Consider the following 25,036-nt stretch of genomic DNA (forward strand, 5'->3'; position numbering starts at 1 on the left):
ACTCCGTGTGTACATATATGAACACACAGAAGCAATTACGTGCATAAAAATTAAAATACCATTGCTTACACTAGTGAAAAGCAGAAAACATAAATTTTCAACAAAATCTGAATGGTTAAAGACATCATAGTAGATCAAACCTGATGGAATACGGAGCAACTGCTAAATGATTATTTTGAAGAATTTGTAGCAATATGCAGTTTTTGTGGGTTTTTTTGGTAGAGGAAGAAAACTCGAAATCAAATCTACCCTCTGATTCTAACCATGAAAATATGATATTTTGCATGTGGGCAAAGACTTAAAATGATCATAGAAAAGTTAAAGGGTCCCCCCACCCCTTTGGGAATCAATCAACAGTATTTGGGTAATTAACAACAAAAATAAGAAACAGAACACCTTTTGGCAGGCACTATGTAAAATCGAGAAGAAAAACTGTAGGTTGCTCTGTCCTAACTAAAACGGGTACTGCAGACATGGGGTGATCCCAAGGACCATGTGGTGTTGCACCTGAGCCCTGACTTTGTACCACATGGAGAAAGTCCAGAGCAATGAGTGGGAGATAGTCCAAGTCCCTCTGGGCCAAGGGCTATCCTTCATGTCATCTCAAAACTATACACACATGCTCTACATTCCATGTATCTATTAGGGCATCAAAGTCCCAGACAGCATATCTTTAAATCACTGGATCCCAAAGGGAAACCAAAATTGCATGAGAAGGGAAAATACCACACTGTGGGAAAAAATAACCATTTTTGTAAGTCTTTATTTTTTAGTTGCTCCTCCCATAGTAATGCACTGAAAGGCATAACAGTTTATATTGTACAAAGCATTGGAAGAAAGTACCTCAACTTGCCGATTATTTCAAAATGAGACTACAAACAAAAAGAAAACAAATCTGGTTCCTCGATAAAGGGCAAAATAACTGAATACAGTCTGTTATTTACGTCTCTCTTTTAACATAAGGTCTGGAACACTTCATTTTACAAATAGGATTAACATGAACATAACAACGCACAAGCTTGCAGACAACCAGCATAAAATATGGGGTACAGTTTTTAATCAGGAGAATCATGCTTTCATGAAAGAAATTATAATCGTTTATACAATTGAATCAATTTCAGTATTACAAAAACTAAGTTGCATCTATTCGTATTTAGCTCATTAAGAAGGAAAACAAAACAACAACAAAAAAAGGAATGTTAAGAAAAGCCAAACACCATTTGGCACTCCCATACACAGGTCGAGTCACCTTGGTCCTTGAAATTCAAAAAGGGGTGTGCCTCGGACGTCAGAAAGTAGTGGCTGACTGGAACAGTGCTATTTTAATCAACAAACAATAGTTTGCCAACAAATAAATACATGATACACGCAACACACACAAAAAATTAAACATTAAAAAACAGTGACATGATTGTCTAAAATTAAGATGTTATTACAAGGATTTGGCAAACCTTCTATTAGCGTAGTGGTACAGCGGTACTGGTGATGAACAGGTTACTTCACTGACTTAACCTCTTTGAGCATTGAACATCCATAGTTTACAATATACACATACCCTTGTTCCCTCGTTTTAAACAATGTACTTAAAGAAGGCAAAAGTTAATGGGGAAAAAAATACTCCCTGTTATCAGTTTCTATAATAATCAAGTGTGCATTTCATCCAACTACTTCTGTCTTCGAAGGGTTAAATTACATAAAACTTTAACAAAGCAAGAAAATTAAATCTGTAATTAAAAGCAACTGTTCCCAATCATGTGTCAGGTGATCTTGTACAAAAAAGAATTCAGTTTCTATGGAGTGTTCTTTCGTATCAATGCTGCCATCTTAACTACTCCTCTCACCCACCCACTCCCAGGGGCAAGGTGAACGGGAAGACGCCTTCTGCCCAGCAAGTTTTTCATTTTTATTGAATCATTTTAAGTCGCATTGATCCTCCAGAAGTCAGCAGCTGCCTTTGCTGTGCAAAACAAAATATCGAGAATAAATAGTTTTTTTCTTTCTTTTTTTTTTTTAATCATTCAGTTTAAGGTCCCCAGACTTTACATGAGTGACCCTTCAGGTTTATAAGGCATTCTGCTCAGCAGTCTTTTAAATAGTCCTATGTGAAAAAGCCATGCTACCGTTGGACTTGGTCCCATTCTGGTCGACCTTGGGAATGTCATACGTGGCTTATGGACTGGATAGCACTGGATTCCGCTGCAGCCCTGGCCATACTGTGCCACACGTTGGAAGAATTGTGGGATGAAGAATGGAGGGACTCCTTGTCGGACAATGACAACATCATAGCATATGCCTGAGGTAAAAAGGAGAGACTCGGTAAATGGCATTTGAAAAACATCACTTTTCATTCGAAGGATATCTTTGGTGAATGTTACAAAGAGAAGGGACCCTGAGAAGGAGCATCCCTCATGGGTGTGTTTGGAAGAGTGCGGGACATTTTCTTGTGCTATAATGACATGGAGTTACTGCTGGCCTTCATTGCCTCGGGGCCACAATAGTGACACGATCTGCAGAACAAAAAATTAATGACCCAACCTAGAATGACAACAACGCCCCCATTAAGAAACAGGAGCCATGCCCCTCCCCGACCATAACTATAATAACCATCCATCCACTGTTTACGCACATGTTCAACTCACCCCAAATATTACTGAATGCTTACAACTGAAACTGCAAATACAAATAAGAGACAGGCCTGCCTTGACAGTACTGTGGTCCAGGGGAAACAGTCCCAAGGACTCCTGCACTGGATAATTGAGAGCACTGAAGGTGAAATGACTCGCCCAAAGTCACTCGCCTAGAGGGAAGGAGGCATAAGTAAAACTTATTTCTGCCCAGCTTTGAATGCTTTGTCCACTTCCCCTCCACGCTTGAAGTATTCAATGCTGACACTCAAAGACCTTGAAAGTCGAGGTAAATCAAATCGGTTCTACCAAAAAATGAAACAACACAAAAGACCCAACAAAGTTCTAACCCCTGTGCTCCAGTATCTGCCAGCAGAAGGTGCACAGGGGTGCTCTGTGAAGAAGTGCTCTTTCTTCCTTATTATCACGTCAAAGTCCAAATAGCTATTCAGAGAATCTCCCCATTTGCTGCCAAGTAAAATATTCAAATGAAATGTTTGGTCTTGACTTAGGAGTGAACTTTTCACTGTTGATTTGTTGGTCTCATCCACTGCTAAACTTGCTTGTCAAAATGCTGCTGAAGAGGAATCATTAAAGTCCTGCCAAAGACATTCCACCATCGGTAAACAAAGACAAAATGCCTCCGTTGTTAAGCAGAATTTCATCTCTGGGAGTCGTGCTGAGACATGTGGCCGGTCTGTGGTTTCTTCCGTAATCATGGCATTCAGTTAGAAAATCTGCTCTCGCAGACTGATTTTGATTTGCTGGGTCATTGCTCTCAATGTACACATTTGACTTTTATGTATGCTATTTGCCTTCCGGACCTCTACAAAATCTCCGCAGACATGTTACAAATATTTCTTAAGCATCTACTCTATGCCAGGCACTGTGCTAGGTCCCAGGGAATCAAGGATAAATAACATAGAGTCTTTGTCCTTTGTAGGGTTTAAAGTGTGGGTGAAGTGAGCATTGAACTTTATTCCAATGACATACCCACATTTAGAGATCAAGATGAACACTATTCTGAAATGGTTTTAACAAAACTCATTCTTTTTTTTTTTTAATTCATTCTGATATGTGCAAAAATAAAAGGGATTATAAGAGAAAATTTTGAAATCCTGAGGTTGTTTTTGTTTTTTTAAATTTATTTTTGCCTGCGTTGGGTCTTCATTGTGGCGCGTGGGCTTTCTCTAGTTGCGGCGAGCAGGGGCTACTGTTCCTTGCGGTGCTCGGGCTTCTCATTGTGGTGGTTTCTCTTGTTGCGGAGCACGGGCTCTAGGCGCATGGGCTTCAGTAGCTGTGGCTGGCGGGCTTAGTTGCTCCGGGGCATGTGGGATCTTCCCAGACCAGGGCTTGAACCCGTGTGCCCTACATTGGCAGGAGGATTCTTAACCAGTGCACCACCAGGGAAGTCCCGAAATCCTGAGTTTTAATCCTGGCTTTTAACCTGCCTCTATTCAGCTAGCTGCGTGACCTTGGGCAAGTTGCTTAATCTTTCAAGGTTACTTCCCTCATATGAGATGTGGATAATAACAAAAACTTAGCTCCAGTGGTTGTGGAGGAACCACAAGAACTAACTTACATAAAGTGCTTAGCTTAGTGTCCCTGATGTAAATAGTACCTGTTATCATGAAACGAATTTTTGTAGGATAGAGTTTTTCAGGGAAAACTCTATACAGAAGGCAGCCACTGTTGTATTGGTCAACTATTTTGGATTCAATCACTATAAAAATCACAGAGTAAATATATGAGTTTTGAGTAAATCATCTGAATCTATTCAGATTCTAGAAAATGATAAATATGGAATGTCTGCCTTTTGGTAATCAAAGGAAATAAACATTTTCATGCACGAGGATCAGTGCTGAGCACATAACTGACAGTTAATGACAACTGAATGAATGAATAAAGTCTCATGAAACAAAGTCAGTTTGCAAAAAGGCATGACCATCTTCAGATTGATATATATATGACATTATCAAGTAAAAATAAAAATATGAGCTAAAATTGCAAAATGCAAGTATTTCTTGTGAAGGTAATTGTTAGCCCAGCTGGGCCGGGACTTTATATATCAAAATGCTGGTACTGAAATACATCATTTCCATTATCTTTAAGTTCCCAGGACCCTTTGCTTTCTATCACTGTGACAGTTTCAGGAATTTTCAGGTATTGTGCCTTATAATGTCATAATTTGGGGTGGAATAATTAAAAGAAATTTTAGAAAAAGAAAGAAAAGCTGGCTCCCCCAGTTTCTCTGATCCACTAGCAAGGAAGAACGGGAAATCAAGAGTTAAAAAAATATATTAGACACTTCTTATGGCTGTCTCCACGTGAAAATGAGATGTCTACTCTGGCTGGTTTACTTTTAATGTTAGAAAATGAAAAATTCATTTTTATCCTCATTCAATGATAGAGCAGGAAGGGATATTAGACATCTTCTCCACTCACCCCACTTTCAATGAGGAAATGATACCCATAGTTGTGAAGTGATGTTCTCAAACTCATGAAGCTAGGCAACTCCAGAGTTGAGGCTGGGTGCTTTCACTTCAATTCAGAAGGAACATTTATGTTGCCTATTACCATACATGATATCTTAAGACTTTTTATTGACTTTACTGATACTTTCAAACTTGTATTATCCCACTGGAATGTTTTCCCCACTTTAGTTGCGATATGACCACATTTGCTGTTAAGACCAGTGCAAAACATCTCATCCAAATAAGAAATTTCCAGATGTAGGAGTTAATATGGTCACATGGTTTGATATGTCAGGCCACCTCTAAAATGAACTCTGGATCAAACAATTAGACCAAAGTGACCAACAGATATAACAACAGAAAGTTTCTTTTTTCTTTCTAAAGAAAGAAATGGACCTGAATAAACAACCTGGTTGAGTGCAGATGTCAAGTAGAAAGGAATGATTTCCCTTTTTTGTGAAAAAAGAACTGAGGCTATGTTCAGTGGTATTTATAGATCCTTAAATGGATTTATTTTGGTCGCCATAGTGCTGATAGATTGCTATAGACCTCAATGAACTTGGGTACCACTCATTCATTCATTCATTCAATAAAAATCGATAGGGTTTATCTCCAGGTTTGCCATTAAGTTGCTACGGACTTTTGGCAATTCATTTCATCTCTGACCCTCTGTTTACTCCTAAATTCTATCATTAGATGACTTGTTTATTAATTATGTACAGTAAGAAACAAAAATAGAGGACAGAATTCACTTTCCAAAAATCTCAAAATGCAATTAGGTTGACAAAAATTATAGACACAAAGCATTAGAAAATAATCCTGAAGTAATATACAAATAGGTGCAAGCGAACATTATGGACCATCTATACAAAGGCAATGTAATTGCAAAGGAAAGGGAAGATTATTGTAGGTCAGGGTTTGACACAGAAATTTCTGTGCAGAATCCAGTCATATTAATTGCTGTAGGGGTTGACTATTCTGGATTCGGTCATAGACAAAGATTTGAACGTTTTGAGTAAAGCATCTGAGCCTGCTCAGATTCTAGAACATTGCAAAGAGCATCTGCCTTTGGTGTCAAAGGCACAATGTCATCAGGATGCTATACTGCAGGAGAGTATGTACCTGTGATTTGGACTTTCTGTGTAACGGCTGTTTAAGTTCCTCTGGCACATGGGAAGCACTGAAAGAAGACACCTCAGCTTCAGTATATTGATTATCTTCCATTTTCCTCATTTTGAGGCTATCTGTGAAGTGCCTTATATGATCTAGAGCAGAAAGTCCAGTTTTATATTCTTCCTCTTTATACCTAAAATGAACCAATGGGAAAGCACAGAGGGTTTTTTTTTCTTTTTCAGTTTGATATCCAACCAAATCACTTTTCATTTGAGTCTATACACTTGTCAAACATATTATATTTGCAGTAGAAAGTAGCCAGCGTCAACTCTTGGGTTCTTTAAAAAGCTTACAAATATTCTATCTTATAAATATATTTCTCTTCAGATTTTTCATGACTAAAGCAAGAGTATATTTGAGATAAAGAATTAAAGTCAATGACATGGGAAGTCAGCAATGCAGTGGAGACAGAGTTCATATGTTTATAATTTCCATTTAAAATAAAGCCAGTTACGATTATACTCGTTTGGCACCAATTATCCCTATGAAAATATAATATTCCCATCAATTTAACTATTGGGCTAATTTTTTCCATTTAAATATCTATCATCTATATAGATTCCAAATATATCAAGTAAAGTGAAATTTATCTCAATAATATTTGAATAATAACACACCAGATAAATTGAATAAATTAGATAATGTTGAAATCTCTATTTTTCTTTGAGTAGAAATAGGTAGAGTCTAAATAAGTGATTGTGTACTTGTGTAGCTTTCATTTTACCCTTCCTTCCTCAGGTTAATCAGAGTTTCACAAATACTGATGTATTTTCATGCTTGCGGATTATGTTGATGGCCACTTTGTTTCCATCTTTTAAAAATTAATCCACTGTGTATGCCTTGCTAATTCAAGTTTAGTTTTTATAGTTTATTGCTCGCAAATTGCTTAGCACCTGGAATAGTGCACTAATGGAAGAACAGAGCAGCAGGAATTGTAACCCTATGCGGATCTACTTTTGCTTCTCACCTCATTGGGGACATCTTGCAACTCATCTCCAGGGCGCTGGTGTCTTCATAGTCATCCTCATGGTTTCCTTCATGTAAAGTACTTGTCCCTGGTTCCTTTCCTGTTTTCCCAGTAATATCATTGTCTTCATCCTCCTCATCTAACAACACCTCGTCTTCCACCTCTTCATCATCCAGTAAGTCTGAATTTTGACTGGTCACCAAAGCCTTTTCATCTTTAAAGTGACTGCCATTCATTCTTTCAAAAGCATAAAAAAGAAAGAGGTTCAATTACTGGTATCATTTGTAAACGTGCAGTTAGCTCTATTATCACGTCTTCCTAGCAACAATTTAATTTTCAACATTTGTAGAGCAAACTTTTTATTGTTTAGGCTTTATGGCAACCATGGGAAAACAATGTAACCTCACAAATGAGAAAATGAAGAAAAAAAATAATTGCGTGATTATTCAGATTATAAATAGAGCCTCTGGTCGAACTGGGAAAATAATCTCGGTCTCCTATTTCTTATCAGGCCTTTGCTTGATAAATGATATTGTTATATAGGATATAAAAAGCACACAAAGGTTTTCTCTAAGTAAAATTACCTAATTACCATATAAGTATGCACCATTTAAAAGAATAGATTTCTGGAAAACTCATACCCCTGAGCAACACTGCCAAAGCTTCAATATACATGCTTCAAGTGAATCTAAGAGTTCAAAGAAAATATTAAAATAGCCGCCGCCAAGGACTAACCAGTATTTGCTATTTCTAGGTGACACTGGTGGGTATACGGCACTTAAACACTCTACTGAGACTTGAAAGTGTTTGAGTGCTCATTTATTCGTACTTTGTTCAAATTACCCTGGATGATCTGAATGTAAAAAAATTCCTTGTTTCCCAGGATAACACTGGGGTGGGAAATGATATGAAAATGTAATTGTACAAATATCTCTTGAAGCTTACTTAGCAAGTGTGTATAACATAATGATGCAAAAGAAGACTATTATATTGAAAAAGCCATCTGTAATATTTTAGTCTGTGGTGGCAAGGATTGCAATACATGATTCGAAAGTTTAATTATAAAAGAAACTTAATAACATAGAAGTCCCCGTTTAAAACTTTGGAGGGCATTTATGAAACTAGGATAAGCTTTCAGGCTTTAAAGTAAACATTAAAATATGTGTAACTTGAATTTAAGTTTCGCTGTAAGGTTTTAAAGTTGAAACTGTTATAAAACAATTATAAATGTTTTGAATCTCTCTTTCTAACTTCCTCCTTTTAAAGATATATGATCAGGGAAGTTAAGGCAGTTGCCCAAGTACAGAAAGCTTGATAGAAATTAAATCATCCTAGGCATCCAGGTGTCCTGATTCCTGGGCCATTCAGAATCTTTCAATTTTGTCTTGCTCCTTTACCTATTTACTAATTCAGAAAACTTGCTGAGACTGCTAAATTATTGTTACAGTCATGTACACTTTTCACATTTAATGTAACTATTTTTCAGATTATGGAAAATCAGGTATCAGCGATAGACCCCCATCACTTTCCCACATTTAAAAAAATGAGTATAATTTAATACTTAGATTTCTCAGAGCAAAAAAAATACATAAATAAAACAACTGTGGATGTGACAGATGCACACAGTAAAAATTCATTTGACCAGAAAAAGTCATATCATCATTAAGTTTTTTTATACAATCCGTCTCTTAACCTCTTTTATCAAAGAATGATGAAAACATGTTTTGCACAGACATAAATTATTAGTTTCCAGTTACACTGCCAACTTGCTAGCTTGAATGGATCGAAATTGTTGTTTTAAAGAAATGAAAGAAAAAGTAAAAGAACAAAAGAGTGCATGGATGAAAACCAAAAGTAACAAAGCCAACGTGATTAAGAAAACCTATTTGTTAATTATGCTTTCAAATGTGGCAATTTATGGGGGTTAAATTATTCATCAAAAGTAGTCTGATAGGAGGTGAGGGGAGAAAAGTTGGATGACTCGGTCTTCTTACTTCTATGCTGTTTAGACATGTTGAAGCCAGATGTCGCAGCTTTATGGTTCACAAATCTCCGGCTAAGGGCTCGAAATCTGAATAGGAGTCTCAGAACACAAACGGTGCTTTTTGTTCGCTATTTCTTATTTGTATCATGTAACTATCATTAACAAAATGTCAAAATTATCAAAAGATCATGACTGTCTTTCTTACTTGTCCTTAGTACTTTGTACTTCTGATATCTGCCTCACCTCTCTCTCTCTCTCTCTCTCTCTCTCTCTCTCTCTCACACACACACACACACACACACACACACACACGGGCAAGCAGAGGGAAAGACATCCAACTGCACAAAGTTATAGTTTTATCAGACTTCTGAGAGGCTGGGAAGAATCATGCAATAGCAGATATTCTCTCCTTCTTCCCTTAGAAACAATTTTATACAAGTTGAAGAACAGCGTGGTCATATATTTTTATGTTATCTTGGAAAATAATGTTTATTTGATACTTGCCTTAATGGAAAAAAGTATCTAAAACAATTAACTTTGACTTTTAATAGCATCAAAGATAGAGAACACTAACAATAACACTTGCATGATAAAAAGTCATGGAACTTTCATTAATTTCCTGTTACATTAAAATGTACATTGCAGCACCCGAATTTAATAGGCCATTGGATAGTTATATTCAGAACAACATAGTTCTCAATATCAGATATTTAATTGCAACTTATAGATAAGAAAAATTAAACCCAGTAGTTTGGGTAAAATAATGTTTCATTTACATCACATAAAATGTAAAATACTAGATAAGTATTCATTATCAGCATCATTAAAAGTTTTTCTACATGAATTAAGCCATATGTGCTTGATGCTGATAATGACAAGAGGGAGCCAGTGCACCTTAAAAACAAGGATGATTATACCCACTGAAACAAACACGCCAGAATTAAATGAGGATGCACCTGAGAGCATATAAGGAAGGGATAGAATCTTATTCAGAAGTCACAAACGGTTTCTAAAAAGAGATCTGGATGACATTCAATAAGTATTTTATATGTAAGTATCTACAGTATGTATAAATATATACATATACATACATATATATATAGTCATATAATATATATAGTCATATACTCTCTGTATACATGATATATCATATGATCTATAATAGTAACCACTGTTAGCCAGTGATTCAACTGAACCCCTGTGGTGGCTTTCCCTTCTAGTTGGAAAGTTTTGATAAAATATTCTAATTAGCTATCAAGAGAGGCAGAACAGAACGGTGGTAAAAGGCTGGGCTCTGGAACCACAGAGCCCAGTTGAATCCCATTTATTACTTAGGTGACCTTGGGCAAATTATTTAACCTTCAGTGTCTCCATTCCTGCACTGATAAAATTATATAACAGTAGTCGCTGTCTCATAGGGTTATTAGGGTAATTAAGTTAACTAATAATATAAAGTGCTTAGAAGACCATTTGGTATTTAATCTGCACTAAATAAATACCAGCCATTGGTGGCAGGAGTAAAGTCGTGTCACAAGAGTGAGCGCTGCAAATGTATTTGAAAACGCTCATTTGTGAAATCATCGACTTTAAAGAGGAAAAAACAAGCTTTACCTCTCTTCTGTGTTCCTGGGAGACTGGCTGCTATGGTTGCTATTCCCGATGAAATTTCGAATTTCTGTGAAATAAGCATCTTCCTTGTCATCGAGAATCGCACCTGTACTTTCCAGTTCAGAATGAGGCGACGATGTGGCCGTACCTGAGGGGAGAGAAAGCCTTTTGTGAAAAAGACAATTATTTATAGCGCAACTTATTTTGAATCTCATACCTTCTTCATTTGATCAGTGTTGTTTCCTAAAACAGGCTTTTTCGAATATTAATAATGATAATTTTAGGAGGTCAAAGTCTTCCCAAATTTACCACAGTACCCATGCCAGTGAGTAATGGGGACTATTTTCAACCATTGAAATAGTGAGATACAGTCACCCAAAGATGCCGTTTCTCCCACTAGCTTCCTCCTTTTCCCACTGTAACATGGGAACATTTTAATTTGTAGAATGAGAATATGGGGTGAGGCAAATTATAGAAAGGTCTTACATACATTCTGCAGAAGAAACTGTATACCTGGTTGCAGTCAATATGTATTTATTGCCCCTGTGCTAAAGTATGTTATCAAGTAAAGACTGAACACATGCTGGAAATACTGCATTTTGATTTGGTGGATTAAGCCATGGGTAGATTCAGAATACACCAGTCGAGAGACAGTTGTGGTATAATATTAAGAGGACAATATTGAGTCTGTGGATTACAGAATGATTGTCAGCTTCCTTACCTATAAAATTAGAATCAAAATACCTGTATCACAGATTATTCTAAAGTTTCATAAATTTACAAATTATAAACACTGTATAACATGTGGTCAAACTTTATACTAACATTTGCTTCATGCTGTTTAGCATGCCCACAAAATATCTACAGTTTAATAGTTCATCACAATAGTCTAGATGACAAAAACAAGAGGTTAGAACACCCCTCAGCTTAACAAAGTTATAACCTGGACCAAAAAACAAGTATTCAAATTTGACACATTATATCTTTAACTTATTTATTTTCTGAAATAATTTTGACTAGAAAAATTATAGTGGTATATTGTAAGAAAGTGTAGCCACTTTTGTGTATTGGATTAGACTTCTGCCTCTAAAGTCCAATATTTTAAAACCATGATCATTAGATTTTTGGCTTTAAGGGAAACGAAGAGCATATAGTTCATTCAAAATCATAAGCAATGTTCCCGTACAATAGAGGACGGATTAATAATAAAATAATTTCCTTCAGGGCTTCCCTGGTGGCGCAGTGGTTGAGAGTCCGCCTGCCGATGCAGGGGACACAAGTTCGTGCCCCAGTCCGGGAAGATCCCACATGCCGCGGAGCGGCTGAGCCCGTGAGCCATGGCTGCTGAGCCTGCGCGTCTGGAGCCTGTGCTCCGCAACGGGAGAGGCCACAACAGTGAGAGGCCCGCGTACCGCAAAAAAAAAAAAAAATTCCTTCAGTAAAGATTACTACTTTGTATAAACCCCACTTTTCTCTGTTCTTAAAATCCTTTTCAGGAGCGGCATGCACAACCCCTCTCCTCACTTCTAAGTCATTTCCTTAATTCTCTAGAAACAAATTATGGCTACATAAGTTGGTTTCACACACACATGCCAGCTGCTAAGCATTCGTTAATCGTTTATTATCTAAGCATTAGAAGCCAAAGGCAAGAAAACCTACCATGTCTTCTGCTAACTATGCGCTGGTACGTCTGGGTTAAGGGAAGGCTAGTTTTTTGCCACTTTTAACTTAATTCTACATTGGAATTTGTGACCAAAACCACACACCACTATCATTCGCTACGGGTTACTCTGATCATATTGACAGTCTTCAATCACTCATCTCTAATCAAGGTCCCCTGGAGAGGTCCTCTGAACTGCAAGCCTTCTGCAAAAGCAAGCCATGGTTTCTAGGTTAATACTCAAGAGCGTGGCATTCTGGGGCTCCACTGTGGTCATCCTGCCAGGCTGGGGGCCACGTTCTGTGCCAATAGATGGAAAGATCGTTCTCCGCAATTTAGGAAATCTTGGTTCATGAGTCTCCGGTGAGTTCGGGTCATGGTTCTCTTCGCTTGAGACTGCCCACTGAGATGAATCCAGGAGAAAATAAAATCATCCACATAAAGCTCTGAGTTGTATATTATTCAACGATCACATCATTCACTTCATTCAAAAATCTCAAGGGAAACGTGCTGCAAATTTGCACAACAGGATCTGATTCTCGTGTCAAAGTGGAACGGGAGAATGATCACAGCTGTCTTTTAAAATAAGAAAAATAAGCTACCGTCTCCTCCTCAAAACACAATTGATGACCTACCAGACATGTTCCCATTCTCGTGCTTCTTTAGGTGTCTGTCTAAGTTGGTTTGTTGACCAAAACACCTATCACACAAGTGACACTTAAAGGGCTTCTCTTTATTGTGGATGTTGCGAACATGCCGCTGCAGGTTAGAAGATATGCTGAATGACCTGTCACAGTACTTGCATCTGAAAAACAAACACAGAACAAATATTCGCAAGCAAATGGAAAGAGAGTTCTCAAGACAAGCAAACCAGATCTCCAAAATTATCACTGTAGAGAAGATTACTATCCACACAGCCAAAATTTCAATTCCAATAAACAGACTTTGATTGCATTAAAGATGTTCACGACTTCATAAAAAACCATAATAAAATACTTCATAAAACACCATAATAAAATCACAAGTTTATGAAGGTAATCAGTTCTAATACTTCAAGTAAAGCTCACAAAATTAAAAATATTAAGAAATAGTAGTTTTGTTTTACCTTCTGCTTAGGACAATACAATTAAATCTTCTGTAAACAAACATGAAACAGATTCACATAGTGTTCAAATAAAGTAAAAAGATCATTTTTTAATTCGAAACTTCTGAGCCTGATTAAATAATTTCTTAGTAAATTCACTTTCTCAATTGCTAATCCTGAAGGAGAAATTCTGTTATCTTCTCCAAAATAACAATAAAGGTTCCAAACTCTTAAAACTGGGGCAATGTAATAGTTTAGTCTGATACCAAAGATACTGATTTTCATAATCTATAGTTATTAGGGGCCCCCAAAGCCTTTATTGTGTTAACGTTTAAACTGTCACAAAAGAAAGAGTACCACTAAATTCTCCTTTTCGGATAAAAACCCAAGGTCTTTGCTAACTCCCTCTCTCTGGATTCCCCCCAGTTTTCCACTTTTATTTTTCCTAGAGTCTGTGGTGGTTCTGAACCAGGTCAGTTTTTTCAGGAAAGTACATATTATTGCCTGGCTAATTGTTTCTGCCTTCCATGATATTTAAGACAAAAAATCATAAATTACTGAAGTTCTCCTTCAGTCACAAAATAAAAATGTAGCCTCCCACCCTCTCCCCTTCCCACCAGCTCTTATGGTGAGGAAGAAAAGTGATAAATGACAAGATTTTCTCCTCTGGCATTTTAAAGGGTGCATCGTCTGTTTATATGATTTTTTGGTACGTGTGTTGCGTAAAAGGAAAAATCAACTTTCTCTAGATAACTTTCAAGTGAAAATTTCTAACTTAGCAGCCAAAAAATCCGAAACTCATTCTTCCGTGTGTGAAGGGCCCTTCTCCCACTTCTGAATGCAGACTCAGCAGTTCGAGGGACTCTACATCAGAAACTGCCCCACTCCATTCAAAGTGTTTGGGCTTTATGGCTGTCTCTACATGATGCCAGATGTCCAGTTAGTTCGGTGGGGAAATAAATCTGTTAAACTAGTTACTTTGTCATAGTATCAGTAAACCAACTCAAGGGCTGACTTAACTTCCCTCCTAAAAAACCATTCTGGCATCATGAGGTTCCTCAAATTTAAATGAATAATATTAATTTTAAAATGGGTAAAATCCCACATTGATAGTAGTTGTAATATTTAAGCCTCTGTTTTTGAAAAAATATATATATGGACTCTTGGCTTTCTTTGAACTTCCAAGGCCCACTGCAAGGAGAACCATGGTACAGTTAGCACAGTTGTGTTGTCCTAAGCAGAATAACCTAGGAAACACTGATAGAGAAAACTTAAACTCCCATCAAACTTTTTAGAAAAATTTTCACTCAAAATATTTTCTGCACAAATCATGAGGAAGAGAGATTTTGTCTTTGACATGCTTCCAACTGTCTGCTTATAGGCACAGAAGCTGTAAATCCAATAAATATCATCCACTCTAACAGAATCAGTCAATAAGGAAGTTTTAACCAAAAACCATCTGTTACTTTGTATCTTTCCTCTGCTAATATCTTGGCCAAATGTCTGAGTGCTCCTAAATAATAATCATTCCATTCTATTCCAGTAAATTAGTTGGTGGTCAAGAAACAGCTCAATTCAGAGCCTAAGTTTCAGAAATTCTAAAGAGCAATACATAACACACGCGTGAGCATACACGATTAAGCCTTCCTGGTTACTGGAGTAAACACAGGGGTCAAGGGAGCCTTTCAGATCATGGTAGGAGATTAAAAACGCTGACTTGAGAGTTCCAGAAGTGGGTTTTAATTTTGGGTCTATTAATACCAGACTTTACAGAAGGCAATTAGCATCTGTGGATCTAAATTTTTTTACTTGTAAAACAGAAGAGCTGGACAAATAACTGTTTAAGGTCTTCAGCTATGAAAAATTCTGGTTTGCGTTTTTAAAAATATACGTACAATAATAGCACCGTTTACAGGGTAGAATGAAACCACTGAATTCAGGTACAAAAAAAGAGTAAAATGAGCATGGTATCGTAGTCGCATACCAGACCCTTGGCCATAACAAAATGTAAGTGTGGAAATCTTTCCTCCACTTATGCAGAATTCCTTGGATGTGACATTTTCTCAAAAAAGGGAAATCATCTAACACTTCCCATTTTTATATCTCTCTGAGACCTACTATATCAAGCACATTCTATCACATATAAAGTCATTTATAAATATCACTTATGATTAGTGATTTACAAAACATGTAGGAAAGCAAAGAATTTAAGAAAATACTTTATTATTTTCTGAGTTTAAGTCCCTCCAGTTTTCTCCTAAAATTTCTCCTAAAATTTGAACAATCTTCAAATGAACATTGGTCTGCCCATTTTCTTATCCTCGTATGTAAAAAAGTCTTTGAAAGCTGATAATTCGTTTATTTTAATGACAAAAGCATTCAGACAAAAATAATTTTACACATATGCAATGCATAAGAATTTCAAATAAATAAATAAATAATAAATAAGTAATAAATAAATAACATTCATTCTTTGAAGAAATATTCATGAGTACCTAATACTGTGTGCAAGGCATACACATTCAACAATGTAGGTGATATTTTAAAACTGGAATGGAGAATGGTGGTTAGTTTCGTTTGTTAGTAAACAATAATATTAAAATTAAACACAGGTGCCATGTGTCATATGGCTAATTTTGACACTTAAGAGAATAAGCTAAGAAGCACTTGAGAAATTGTTGACCGAATTGCTCCCTTCCTATAATATATTCTATTTTATCTGTTCTACCCCTAGCTCCCTTTTCTTCCTCCTCTCCAGGTTTAAAATTTATTCTTTAAACCTCCTAATGGGACCTGTAGACATTGACTTAGCTGTAATGGGAAAACAAAGATATATCCGGGTTGTTAATTCCTAGCAGAGATTTAAGGCTTGGAAGAGGGAGGCCGCAAGATTATGATTATTGTCAATTAAAAAGGCATGAATCACTGAGGAGAGAGAGCACTTAATTTTAAAAATGTATAACAGTTCTTAAACGCTTATTCTATACTAGACACTGCTAGAACTTTTAAACTGAGATATAAGAAGACGATTCAAGAAATTAGGACTTTTCTAAATTTTAACCCCAGCCATTAGTTAATTCTTCTTTGACTCAAAATTGAACAGACAGACATTCACAAAAATAGCCTCTTTTAAAATTGTGGCAATGAGCCTCCTTTATTACAATATTTATCAAGACATTTAGTAAAAATCATTGTCAAACCTGTAAGGCTGCTCTCCTGTGTGGGTTCTCAAGTGCCGTGTCAGGTTCGCAGATCTTGGAAAAATCTTGCCACAGTATCTATTATGAAAAGATGTTTATAAGAGAAAGTCAGCACAATTGACTGTATTCCACTCAAGCTGCATAGAAGCCAGATGCTTATTCCTGAATTAATTAATCTTGCATGGAACTCACATGTCTTTGGTATTTAAAATTTGCAACAAAGCCATTCTACAGATATAAATAACTCTACAAATAAAGACTCCGTTATGAGATCCGGTTGAATTTGCTCATGCATAAGCAAGCAGTTTATGAAAACAGACTTGAGTTTTGATGACCCCCATGCTCCTCTTTTATTAACTCTGTATCTTTACATTCACAAAACTGAACCAGACAAGGGGATTAAAAAATGACAAGAGCCTGTGATTCCGGGTTGATGTAAACAGATTTCAAATGTTTCAACTCATTTTACATGTTAGGCACAGTGACAACTCTCTGTACATTGAGTGGTATCAGATCGGACAAGATTCTAAGACCTCATCCATCAAGGTATGTTCCTATAAAAGCTTTTCTGGAAAGAAAGTGACACATTTTCCAAACAGCAGATAAATTGATATGCCTGAGTCAGATGCCACAAATTTCTGAAGACAATTCAGAAATTGTAAGTATGATTTATTAAAAAAGAAAACAGAAACCAAAAAAGAGCTTTACTCTACTACTGATGAGTAACAAGAAACTTATTAACTAGTTTTCTTCACTTATCGACCTTATTTGTCCTTCATTAACAGCCTTATTCTTCAATGCCATGACAATTAATAAATATATGCTTGAGGACAGTAGTATTATACCTTTGGATGAAAATAATTAACTGTGAAAGAAAATTCATAAATATCAAAGTGAAACAAGTAGATAGCATTTGGACCATTTCCAACCTCATTTATCACAACCAAATGGCCTGTGTTAAAATTTTCATTTAATAATAATTTTTTTAAACCACTATTTTTATATCCCACTAAATAAAGAGTACTTTGAAGTGCTTGAGATCTATCATGGTTGCTATTAATCATCCAATCAAGAATAATTTCCAAAACAAACAGCAGGGCCTTTTGAAATCAGAGGGGAGATTTTTGGAAAGCAGGCCATGATTAACTTTGCAGTTACCTGCAGGTATAGCGTTCCTTTCCTTTCCGCAGGAGGTTCTCTGGCAGGGCGTTGGGAGGAGCTCTGAAGTTGAACATGGAGGGAACCGACTGTAGAAGTTCACTGGCCTCAGGTTTCAGGGCACTGAAGCTCTCCAGCTTCTCCGCCATGTTTTCAATAGCTGACATCTGAAAGGCAAAAGCACAAGACCATGAAGGATGGGGCAGACATCCTTCATTCTGTAATTATCTCTAGCAAACCAGGAACAGATTAATAAGAGGGAAGCATCAAATCTGCTGAATGCAAGGGGCTGTAGAAAGAGACTGTAGTGTCCCAATATTAAACAAATGAGAGAATTCATTGATCTCAAAGATTACAAAGGTAGAATTAAGCTTACAAAGTGCCAAGTGAACTTTTCCATAAGCCCTTAGTTAGACCATTTTGTAATAATTTGATATACAATTGAGCAATGAAATACATGAGAGAGAATAAAACCGTTAGATTTTTTATTAAATTAAGAGACAGCATTAGTATCATGCTATCAACGATCACCAGGCCCACCTGTGAATGACTGACTGCAGGAAGGAAGAAATTAATACATCCCCTCCAGAGGCTGGCTGGAACCAGGAAATGTTTGACTTTACTCCCTCCTTTTTTAGTATAAAAGAAGCTTGAATCTAACTCTGGCAAGATGGTTCTTTGGGACACAAGTCCACCATCTTCTCGGTCTGTGAGATTTCCGAATAAACAGTAAAAAAAAATAGTAAACTGGAAATTATAGCAAGAGATCCTGTATGCCTTGTCTAGGTAATAAAAACCATAGGAAGTAGGGAGTCCCATGAAAAGAACTCACAGCATGAAAAACATCAGGTGTTCCAAAGTTATAGCTTTAGCCAAATGTATGCAATGCAGAAAGAAAAAATTAAATGTGTAAACAGTCCTTTATGTTAAATTAATATCTGGATATACTAGATTTTTAAGTGTGATTATGTACAAAGAATTTTGGTGAAATATTCATTTGTCATGGACAAAGATTAAGTTGAAATGACAGTTCATGATATATTATCATAACTTCACATAACCTGGCACGGGCATTGTAAGTATGACCAAACTCTTAGAGCAGTATTCTTGAAGAAAAACTATCCTGCCTGGTTCTTCCCCTCAAAAAACCTAATTTATTTTGCTTATAATCTTCAAGTTTTTGTCTTCCTGCACACATATTCGACAGAGTCATAAACAGAGGGTGGCATTTACTTTCAAAGGCAGCTTGATCCTGTCTATAGTTAGACAGACTCTCTCACCTTTCCTTCAACCCTCCCAAAATGTTGTTTCCCCCATGCTCACATTTTATTTGGAAGCTGCTTACTACTGAATTTTTAAGAAGAAAAAGCAAACTCTCAGGCCATCTTGTAAAATCAACTCACCCATTGTTTATTTGGTTCTCAGGGCACTATGCCACTGGAGAACTCACAAAGCTGTTTAAAAGGTGTTTGCACTCTGTTTCTCAAAAGGCGGGGGCGGTAGACCAGAAGACCCCATGCAAGGATTAAAAATGTTAACAACTATACATTCAAGCAACTGATCAACCCAAGAAAAAGATTCTTTTGCTGATAAGATGGTAAGACAGAGTTGGAGTTCCAATTTATTATGAGTCCAGGTTAAAAATAAAAGGCAACACTTCATACTCAAAAAGAAAATTAACAAAATTTATACTCCACGGACACACAGCTGGACAGAATACCACTGACTTCTTAAACTGGAGCAAAATCTTAACCGAATGGCCTAAACATGATTCTCTTCTTACAAAGGGAATATTGTATGCTTGATTCTTCAAATGACTATTCATGTTGTAGTTAGCTTTCTTTCTTTTCCCTTTATCCTGGAGCCTGCCCTCTCATTTCATGCCCAGACTCCTAATGCTAGCTACAAATTGCAATGTACAGGGTACCACTGCCAATTTGCCAAATGTCTTTCATCAAACACGGTGCAAAAAAATCTCAGAGGAAAGTCAAGATACATTTACTTGTCAGACGACAAATGTGAACGCACTGGGAGGCGGTAGGGGCTATAAGCTCAGGGGTTTGATTCATAATCACTCAGCTGCTAAAACATTCTCCACAGATGCAAGCGGACAGCACATTTGTCACTATGAAGGATTTTGACACATACTGATCACAGGGCAGAGATATAAAATGATGCTGCTGCTCATAGAGGTTGAAGGAAACTCTGTCCCTGCTGAATATGGTCATTATCCCCCTCTAACCAGAGCATTAGCATTTTCATATTACTTTGGATTTTATTTATTAAAAATCAATCCAGAAATATTTTATGATACTATTTTATTTGCATTTCTTCCTTCTAATTGTTGCTTGCAGAAAATCATTCTGATATTCCACCCTCCATGGAATAAATTGTCTGAGTGAAAAATGACCTCTGGCCTTCAAGCTGATTAGCAGTAACAAGCAGGGGTAAGGGGCATGACCGCATATATTTATTGGGAAAAATAATAAGTGCATGGGTGATGATTATAAATGTTTTATTTATGTACATTTAATATTTGAGTAAAGTTTCATTATCTAGTGGTTTTAAATCATTTGAGTGTCCGCCCTGCCGACACACTCGGATTCCTGGGGCAATACATCTTGTAGAAACACTTTCCTTTTATATGGAAAATAGCTTACTCATGACTATCATTATTCTCGGCTTTCATCTCCAGCACGTATAAACTACAAGTCCTTCAAGTTATTTAAGAGCAATTGGCTGTTGAGAAATGTGTCTTGCTTTAGTAGCTGCTAATAGCTCCTTTTAAAGGAAGATCACTGTGATTACTTCACCTCAAACTGTTTCAATTTGGGAAAAGCATTAAGAAATAACAAAATATAGTACGGACTTGATGACTAAGTAACAACATTCTTAAAGATAATAAGAAAAAGAATAGGGGTTACCCAAGCGCCTCTCTTATAAGCCACCCCCCACCTTTGGCTTGGGGTGTCAAATGAAAAGAGGATTAAGTCAGAGTGGGGAAGAGGGAGAGAAGAAAGATGGGAAGTGAGCTGAGGGTAGCTATTAACACCACATATGCAGACACACACCCCCTCTCCACTTTCTTTCCAGCTAGCAACCACCGAAACAACATAAAAGCCATCACTGAATCCTTCCTCTCATCTTCCAAAGATTTGCTCTCACAGCACTTGACATCAGCTGAAAAGAGTAAGTTTCTCCATTAGGACAGATAGAAGTGACTTAGATTGACATATAGACACTACTATGTATAAAATAGATTAATAAGAACCTACTGTATTGCACAGGGAACTCTACTCAATACTCTGTAATGACCTATATGGGAAAAGAATCTGAAAAAGAGTGGACACGTGTATATGTATAACTGATTCACTTTGCTGTACACCTGAAACTAATACAGCATTATAAATCAACTAGACTCCAATAAAAATTAATTTTTTAAAAAAGTGACTTAGACATCTGCTAGTTGGGGAAGTTTAGCCATTCTGTGACCAACAATCAGCCCTGGTCCATATCTTGGATTAAGGTGTTGGATTAAGATGAGTTTTATCTAATGTATGGGTCCAAACCTCAACTTTCTCTAGCTATCTGGGCTGACTCATGTGATACTCCTCTTGGAATAACATGCATTTTGTAGAAGTGGTAAGTTTTGACATTCATTTTAAAGTCTGACTTGGTATTTTAAAAATCAAGATGAATTGGGATAAATGAAACAGAATCTAGCTAGATATACTTTTCAACTATGAAGAAACCAATGAAGGGGGAACAATGTGTACTACAATGAAGAAGACATTTGCTGAGAATGGGGGAAAAAAGGAGGAAAAATCACATCATATATTTTAAAAACGTATTGCCCTCTGTCCTATTAATGTCGTAGGCTAATCTCCGATCAGTAAATGACAGCTTTTTTCCTATGGAACAGTAATTTTTATTTACCTATATTGTAGTTGTTGATGGTATCTGCAGCCAGATGTCTGGAAAAGGAAGTCATTTCACCCCCTTCCAGTCCCCAAGGGGCTATTAACTTTATACTGACGCAAACTAATATTTAGACACAATTCCCTAGCTCCTACCAAAAAATGTAGCTATCTCTCTCGTCAAATAAAGTTAGTATTTGTAAAAACATTTCAGCAGGCAAGATATCATCAACTGGGTCTGAAGCACTTAGCTTAACAATTTTTATCTGGCAGCCAATAATTGATGACATAAAGAAGTTTCTCATTAAAACTATTAAAGTGACAATCTGATTATACAAAATGATATGTCCAATGGCACCATGAGTTATGTGACCTAATGTTTCACAAATTAGATTACACATGGCTTTATCATAAAATAACTAAGTTTTCATAAATAACTTATGATGGGAAAGTTTGTAGATTTGGTAGTTTTCTATATTTATTCACTTGATAATCTAGAGAAATCTTAAAATCATGGCCATTTGGGGGAGAAATACATATTCATATTTTATGGTTGTCTCATTCCACATATCACATTCTGCAGTCATGATTATAAAATTATAGGGTTTTTTAACCACTCAAAATTATAAACTTTAATATTTTACTACTTTCCACTAATGTCTATATTTTATAGTACAAATATAAATTATTGCTTTGAAAAACCTATGAGCCAAAGAATGGGAGTGTTTCCAAAGCATTGCAATGGCCGTTGCTATACCATTGTACTATCAGGAAAGGGTGTCTAACTTAAAATCTGAACTGGCTTTGTAAGTTGGTAGAAGCACTGGCCATTTGTGTAGGATACAGCACCTTATGCTTGAAGCGCCTAACAGCAAAGCTACTAGCAAGTAATACTCTACGTTAGAAATAATGAGGACGATGACGTACGATATTCTGGACAGACCTTTGCCAGGAGAGGCAGACAAGAAACACTGGAAATATAAGCCAGGATAATGAAAGAACAACGCTGTCTACTGCACAGCTTTGCCTAATAAGGAAGTTTCTGTCTCTCTACTCTTATACTTTGGAAATAAGTGAACTTAATCCTTAAAAGTTGATAGGATGAGAAAAATCACAATTCATCACATATTCCACAGAAGAAATAAAATAGAAGAACTTCTGTTCTAAAAGGAAAACTAACATCAGATAGAGGAAATAGGTAACTGCCACAGTGCTCTAACTTAAAATAATTTATATATAATTATATGGTGACTAAAGGAAAATTTAACTACATTCCAAGATTCTGCCCATACTTCAGAATCAGGATAATTTTGAGTGAAGAGGAGAATGAAGGAGTAAAAGCACATACACTTAGAGGAGATTTTGTAATATATGTTATTTACATATATTTCCATTGACTCAAGGTTTATTTGGTAGTGAAAAGTAAATAAATAGTATTCTTTGTATCTTGAATAAAAAATAAAGTTTTCCCCTACTGATGTCAACTGACTGTATCTGGAAACGTTAATTGAAGGTTGAGGGGGAGGGATAAATTGGGAGATTGGGATTGACATATACACACTACTATATATAAAATAGGTAACTAATAAGAACCTACTGTATAGCACAGGGAACTCTACTCAATATTCTGTAATGCCCTATATGGAAAAATCATCTTTAAAAAGCATGGATGTATATGTATAACTGATTCACTTTGCTGTACACTTGAAACTAACACAACATTGTAAATCAACTATACTCCAATAAAAATTTTTTAAACTTTAAAAAAAAAAAGAAAGTTGAGGAAATGGACCCAATGCTAAAGGATACATTCACTAGTTAGATAAAGATTTTTAAACATTTAGTCTTATGACTCCACATAGCCAGAACCAAGTTCTGCCCCAGGTTATATGAATGTGAATTCCAATGTCATCTTGTGTCTACACATAAGTTCAGGTTTTATCCTTTTGAAGGCTTTATCATAAGCATCTTTAACATGCTGGTCAGGCTCCCCCAAATAATGGTTGTTTCCACTTAGTGACCCATCTTGAAGTCCCTTTTAACAACATGCTCTAAAGTGCCCAGAAAGAGTTCTACATCAAGGTATAATTACATGGAATGGGTCAGATTTAGAGAATAAACTTCTTTCTGTAAACAATTTATAGCACACTAAATGCCCAATTATAACTGAAGGCATTCTGCAGCTTGACAAAGCTGGAAATCTATCTGCTGAAGCCATATCATTTTATGGAAAGGGCTCAGAATTCTTTGTCTGTATGGCAACTTGTAAGTTGTTTTCTTTTAATTCTACGTTATTTTAGTCAAAAATATAAGTAGGAAACTTACCCAAGTTCTCTGATCAGGCAGTTGGAACTGGGAGCAAAATTGAAACAAAAAACAAAAAATTACTTCTGTATCAGTATCTTTATTGCAATCTATCCTTTGAGAAATTAACATTTATACTAAGTAATTTTTGCTTATCATGTAACTATATCTTGAGTAAAAGCTTTGGAAATGAAAATTAATAATTTTATAACACTGCTGAGTTTCCTCTATTTACCTAAATTAAATTTTAGAATCATGGTTATAAACCAGAATGTGCTTATTTCCAAGAAAGCTAAATACTACTTACTATCAAATCTTAAATAGCAAAGTAGACACTTCCTTTTTATCTGTTTGTACTCACTGCAAAACAAGATTCCTAAATTTTACTTTAATAACTAAAAATTAAGCAATTTCCTGCAAAAAAGATATAGTCTCTTGCATTTTTACAATGTTAGTAACAAAGAAAATAAGATATTTACTCAAATGTGAATCACTGAGTAACAAAAAAGTAATGTCCTTGGAAAAAAACTGCTTGACTTCTACTAGGATGGGACTGAGACCATCAGTAGGCCAAACACCGAAGGATATTAATGAAAAGAACTACAAATGTCAAGTTATTTTTGACAATTTATGACAAGAATCAATGGAGAAAAGTTCAGTGAGTTAGAAGCTCTATCAGAAAACACAAATGTTACATCTTTAAAAATATCATTTTGCGGCTTCCCTGGTGGTGCAGTGGTTGGGAGTCCGCCTGCCGATGCAGGGGACGCGGGTTCGTGCCCTGGTCTGGGAGGATCCCACATGCCGCGGAGCGGCTGGGCCCGTGAGCCATGGCCGCTGGGCCTGTGCGTCTGGAGCCTGTGCTCCGCAACGGGAGAGGCCA

At 36.4% G+C, this 25,036-nt stretch overlaps 1 protein-coding gene across 11 annotated transcripts in view; it reads right to left on the reverse strand.

The window, feature by feature from the left end:
• Positions 1-743: 743 nt before the first annotated feature.
• MECOM (MDS1 and EVI1 complex locus) overlaps positions 744-25,036 on the reverse strand; it is a 568,305-nt gene continuing 544,012 nt past the window's right edge. For 6 of the 11 annotated variants that reach the window (XM_004270573.4, XM_033429564.2, XM_012533298.3 and 3 more), the window contains 8 exons: positions 24,175-24,201; positions 17,933-18,099; positions 16,775-16,852; positions 13,126-13,295; positions 10,834-10,978; positions 7,239-7,475; positions 6,221-6,404; positions 744-2,293 (listed from right to left, as the gene is read on the reverse strand). In XM_004270573.4, the coding sequence (XP_004270621.1) occupies positions 2,159-2,293; positions 6,221-6,404; positions 7,239-7,475; positions 10,834-10,978; positions 13,126-13,295; positions 16,775-16,852; positions 17,933-18,099; positions 24,175-24,201 (1,143 nt within the window). In that variant the 3' untranslated portion in view covers positions 744-2,158. The remainder of the gene's footprint in view (positions 2,294-6,220; positions 6,405-7,238; positions 7,476-10,833; positions 10,979-13,125; positions 13,296-16,774; positions 16,853-17,932; positions 18,100-24,174; positions 24,202-25,036) is intronic. The other 5 variants (XM_012533299.3, XM_033429566.2, XM_033429565.2 and 2 more) reach the window with 2 other exon arrangements.

Source organism: Orcinus orca, chromosome 5, assembly GCF_937001465.1.
Source record: "Orcinus orca chromosome 5, mOrcOrc1.1, whole genome shotgun sequence".
Taxonomy (NCBI): Eukaryota; Metazoa; Chordata; class Mammalia; order Artiodactyla; family Delphinidae; genus Orcinus; species Orcinus orca.